The sequence below is a fragment of the Hesperophylax consimilis genome, chromosome 6, assembly GCF_061612785.1.
Source record: "Hesperophylax consimilis isolate HC1 chromosome 6, BYU_Hcon_1.0, whole genome shotgun sequence".
NCBI classification, from domain to species: domain Eukaryota; kingdom Metazoa; phylum Arthropoda; class Insecta; order Trichoptera; family Limnephilidae; genus Hesperophylax; species Hesperophylax consimilis.
In genome coordinates this window covers 32,960,821-32,966,820 of record NC_142841.1, presented here as the reverse complement: position 1 = coordinate 32,966,820, position 6,000 = coordinate 32,960,821, and the positions used below count along the sequence as shown (strand labels likewise).

The 6,000-nt window shown below is 34.3% G+C and overlaps 1 protein-coding gene across 1 annotated transcript in view; it reads left to right on the top strand.

Annotated features, from left to right (window-relative positions):
• The first annotated feature begins 2,079 nt into the window (after positions 1-2,079).
• LOC149423229 (leucine-rich melanocyte differentiation-associated protein-like) overlaps positions 2,080-6,000 on the top strand; it is a 39,015-nt gene continuing 35,094 nt past the window's right edge. The window contains exon 1 of the mRNA XM_089632920.1: positions 2,080-2,511. Coding sequence (XP_089489046.1) covers positions 2,458-2,511 — 54 coding nt within the window. The 5' untranslated portion in view covers positions 2,080-2,457. The remainder of the gene's footprint in view (positions 2,512-6,000) is intronic.

Genomic DNA, 6,000 nt, shown 5'->3' with positions numbered 1-6,000 from the left:
GAGTGTTTCAGGCTAATAATTATTGCTTGTAAAATAATTGTTAAATGATTTTTGTATAACTTCTTGGCGTGTTTTACTATTTTTTTACCACGTTTAACTATAATTTAAAATGTGTATGTTTTATCATATTTTACCATGTCTAATACCATATTTTACGTGTTTAAGTGTGTTTTACCAAGTTTTAATAGTTTTTTATCATGTTTAACGATTTTTTTTACCATTTTTTACCATGTTTTATCACATTTAACCACTTACTATATTTGGACATTTAGAGTATATAAGTATATGACAATATTTAAATTTCAACACCATGGAATGATAACAAGGTTTCAACTGACAATTTAAGGTGATTGGAGATTTTGATAGAATAAAATTCCAACTGCACCATCCTTTATTTTGTCTATAGGTACATGCCATATAATCAGTTAGAATATGTTTAAGGTTCCAACTGCATCAGTTATTTATTGTAATTTTTAAAACAAGTTTAACTGCGCATGGAACCTTTTTACTTCAACCTTTCCATTTGACGAACTGTCACATTTCATCGCGTTGCTATTTGAAGTTTTAAATAGAGTGAATAAAAGTGATTCCTTATTTAAATATTTGAACACGAAGAAGACAGTCAATCCAAAATATCTGGCCGTATTTTGGATTCAATTCTATTCCACCAACGAAATATGATGCACATAAGAGTAAACAAAAACCCAAAAAACATTTATATAGAGGGATTATTTATTATACAGAAATATTAGTAAAAAAATAATAATTTAAGTTGGCTAATTTTTAATTTTATAGGATCGAAGTAGAAAAACGGATCCAAAAAATATGGACGTCATCAATCGCTTATTTAAATCCTAGGATGAATAATAATATTAATAAATTTTCAAAATAGAGAAGTCTTTCTAGCAAAGAAAGAACCCTCTGAGCTGGCTAATTATATAAATTCTCATTTTTTTAATTTTGACCTAAATTTCGCGAACAAAATCCTTACTTAAAATCACTCTACAAAACAATTATTATCCATACATGGTAAAAACACAGTGACCTCCTTGAGAGTCTCAAGGATAACTATTTTTTTAACTACCACTACAGCATGGCTCTACCAAGGAACGACATCTAACTAAGAATAAGCGAACTGATCCGGCTAAGAAAAGGTGACGCGGATCCGTCTGAGAAAAACGGGAGAGTGGATTCTGATTAAATAAAAGGGGGGTCCGCCTAAGAAAAATGCGGGGCATATCCGGCAATGAAAAAGTAGTGCCGGATCCGGCTTAAAAACGGTGCGGATCCAGCTGAGAACAGGGGGTCTATTGAATTCGCCCCCTTCCCCCCCTTTTTCTTAGCAGGATCCCCTTTTGCCCCTCTCCATTTTCACTCAACAGCATCTGGTGCCTTATTTCCTCAAAAGCTCCCTTTGCTCATCAGCCTTGTTAGGTCTGTAGGTAGGATCCTTAGTACATTTAGGACTTAAGCGACCCGCCACCATCTCCCCCCATCCTATTTTCTCTCAACAGCCTCCGCCACCTAAATATTTATAAAAAAAATTATTTAAAAAAAAATTTAACTACCTGTGTAAAAATTAAAAAAAGCTGTTTGGAATACAAATAAGCCGTCTATTACGCCAAGAACGGCGGCATAAATTCATCGTATGTACTGAAAATATAAGAATAATAATTATTCTTTATTTTTGAATTTATGAATGTCACGTACTCACTTCACATCTGAAATTTTATTGTTTATAACAAAACAGACCCGTGAAAAATCATGTCACGTGAATGTAACACATGATACTAAAACGTACACACCACCTCGTAACTAGTAATCTCTCAGACAACACCTAAAATAAACACATCAATGCCATCTGGACGAAACACGCGATACTAAAATGTACGCACTACCGCGTAACCAGTAATCGCTCAGACACCCAAGAAAACACCTAAATTAAGCGTACCAACACCATCTGAATGTAACACGCGACACTAAAATGTACACCACTGCGTAACCAGTAATCGCTCACACAAATTCTTTACGTACAAAAGATAAGAATTTATCATACACAAGATAAACTCACATTTTTAGCTAAAAGAGTTCAACAATGTGATTGTTATTTATTTTATCATTTAAACAAAGCACAGTTCATTGTATTGTGTGATTATTTACAAATAAAATATTGAATAATCGTAGAGTGGTTTCCTAATTCAACTTTGAGACAAAATTTGCGATGTGTTCTCATGTTCCACATGAGTTGTTCACAAAGTTCAACATCTGTGATCGGGAACTGAATGTTTGGTTAAATGTCAGTGTTTGGGTGATCACCAAGTTGTGACGGTGTTGATTTAGTTGTAGTGCTTCGTGCTTTTATTTTACCCCTATATCACTAACGAAAGTATTCCTTCACGAAAGTAGAAGTTCAGTGTTGCTAACTTTGCAGTGCTAAAGTTTTTATTCATTCATAAAATGAATTACCGAGACGACCGTTTAAGCAGTCCACTTGTTTTCATAGATAACACTGTAAGTAATCATCAGATTAGAAATAATTACTATTCTGTTCTTTAATTTTGTGTATTTCAGCTATTCGTTTATTTAATATTCTGACGGTTTTACGTTAATTAGAAATATTAAAATTTATTATCTTATTTTAAATTTGTTACAATTTATTTTTATTTATTGTTATTAATAGTATTAAATGACCCCAAACAAGGAAAATGACCTATTATGGTTGTAACACAATACATGTAAGAATAATATAAACAATGATACAATAAACTAAAAATAATTTCACTGACGGATTTGGGTCATCGGTGTTGGTAGGAAAATCCGGAGATGTAATCTTGGATAACAGCAGACTCCAAGAAATGTTCTTGTCCAAGTCCAGTCTTCGTACACTTTTATCCTTCGTTACTAAAATAAGTATTTTATAGTCATTCTTGGTAAATTTTTAGGTCTTCCTTGAAATGATGATACCAAAAATTATTTTTCTGGAAAATTGTTTTTTTAAGTAGCTACCATTGGGTGGTAAATGGCATCTACATTTGGGGAAAGTTGTATGACTGAAAGATGTCGTAAGGGGAACGAGATTGGGACTGCAAGTTTGAGATGCTCAAAAAGCATTTTAAGCAAACAACGTTTCAATTATGAATGGTTGTCTTTCAATTTTTTATCTTCTTCCTACGAACATAATAATTATTATGATACGTAATTATGTAGGTAAATAATCATTACTGTTATCAATTTTATTACACTATGGACCATGTCCACACTAGACAAAGGCTAGACTAGCATATAGGCACGTAAGTACTACAGAACATGAAGACAAGACAAGCATGATCTAAAAAAAATATTACTCTCTGATGCCAGTTGTATGTTACCTAGTGACTTGTCGCGCCCTTAGGTGAATCAAAAGGGAAGATATGTGACTGAGAAAACGCGCGTGGTTACACCTAACTAGGTCCAATGTACGTACTTGAGATTTACTGCGTTTAGCATTCGTCAGATGCCACAAACACGTCGCTCTGGGCTCTTTTGTGTAAAAATGCCTTCCTATGCTTTTGAGAGGTGCAAAGATCGTTCTCGAGCAAAAACAAATCACGTGGAGTTTCTTTCCATTCATACACACAAATTACTTTTACTTTTAATAATTATAATTTTCCAATGCTTTTGGCTAACCGAAATCAGTGTTTAGAAATAAAATAAAGCGAGATTGGGAACGCAGAAACACATGTGTGTAGGAAGGACAACCATGACGACAGTACGTCGTATTCTACCACCCTGCTCGCTGTCGGCTTGCGGGTTGTTAACAATACAGCCATTTCATCCGTGCGACCACATTCTTTGAATTGCCATCCTTTTCTCATGCGTTTCGTTTTTCGCTTGATCCTAACATCGTGAGATTATTACTATTTCACCAGCACACGTATATTTTCTAAATTGCCATCCTTTGCCAATTCGTTTTGTTTTGACAATGAAAGATAAAACAAATAGTATTACTTCAACCTGTATTTTTATTTATTTAGTTTTTGAACTTTTTATATGAGGTAGTGGAAATTATAATTTCCTGTCTATCCTGTTCAAACATTTTTTTAAATATAAAAAACATGAAATCACTAATTCTAAGAAAATTTATAATATACGTTTAAAATGTTTTATTTATCTACATGATGAGAATAAAAACCTTGTTATAATTTGAGCACATTTTTTGTTACAACCGTATATCTTGTCAGCTGTTGCCACGTTAATGAGATTAAAATATCTGAATCATTTTTCGACTGATAATCGTGTTCCTAATGTTTCATCTTTCTTGGTATTAAATTCCACTCGCTGTATTTCTTGGGTACTTATATTCCACTCTTATTTGAATTCTCTATCTGTCTAATTAGGTGATGCCGTAGATATAAAATAAAGTCATAGCGCTGCGCTGTTTACAGGGCAATTTTTTACGTTTAATTTTTATTTTATTACGCATTTATATAAAAGCTCTAAGCTTCATCAGATTTCCCCACCTTTGACCTTTGTTTCTGCTAAATACCTGCCGAGAAGGAATTTCGAAAAAATGTAACGGCAAATGAGATGTAAAAAATCTTTAATTTCCTACCCAAAACACCCGTGTAATTATGAGGGGGGAAATAATGAAGATGCGAATTAAAACAAACTGGAGAAAAATAGCCCTAGGTGCTGTGAGCTCAGTCAGCCTTTGTCCTCGCTATTGCGATAATCCTCGTTCAAATTTAAGCAGGTTAAGGGGGTATTTCACTATGTCGGGCTAAATATCTGACTAGCTATCCGTTGGCTGGCTTTAAAGATCAGAATAACTTCGTTATTCAACGGCAACCGTTTCACCATTGTTTCCGAGCTTCCGGATAGATAACACTCGAAATAGTCTGGCAACATCGCAAAATCTTTGCAGTTACTCCATCTACTGCCACGGCTGTCATGCGTCACAGTCCGCACACCGCAAAGTGTGCATTTTTTGGTTATGTTATGTTGATTATCAGGTCATTTTAGATAGATTCGTGTCGAATTAATACATTGTTTCTTATTTTGAACACAATCAAATAATTCAGGATAGATCATACAAGCATTCAAATTCATTCAACAAAATTCGACTCACTTCTCCGCTGTCAAACTCGGAATGTTTTGATGCCATCTTTGATTCGAGGAATAGCGCCTAACGTGAGGTTCGAGCACCGATTAGTCAAAACGAACTTTAACCCGAGCGTTAACGTTATTCAGATATAGTGAAAACGAAAAAATGACTAATCCGCGGATTAGTGCTTAGTCAGAACATAATCAGAGATAGTGAAATACTCCCTAAATATGCCGCTCAGGCTTTGGTAAGCCGCAGAATAGTTCCACATTTGGACGCCGATGCGCTAGCAGCAGCTAGCAGTAACAGCTGTCAACTTTGACGTTTACGTAAGTAATTGTCAATTTCGTTTCTCACGGAAACTTTCGTAAATTGCCTAATTTTGTGAGTATAGTCTATTATGCTCATTTAGCGATGAGAGATGTTGATGTTATTAATTGATAATCAATCTAAAATATAGTAATAATCATTTGTGCTATTATGTAATTGAAGGAGTTATATTATATCAGTAAACTAATTTGCGTACAAAAAATTATATATTCGGGCCACTAAGTACATATTATTTCAGGTTACCTAGTACTGTGCACTCAACACATACCGGTTGGTCTGAAGATGGAGAAACATCACTAACCGGTCTACCCATCCAAAACCACCTTTATCTAGACCCGTTCTCTTACGCAACGAACGCAGTGATAATAATTTTATGCATAATTTTTTTAATTCACGTGCTTGACTCCTCAGATTGTACATTCTGTGGTCTAGAAGTGGGAACTTTGGATCACATATTTTTTGGTTGTCCCTCTGTAAACAAATATCCTTTCTTCTATCAAGTCTTATCAAAAATTGTCTCACATCCATTCAACGTCTCATCTCTTCTAAGTCTGAATTCAACTCCAATCTTCTATTTGATTTTGAAA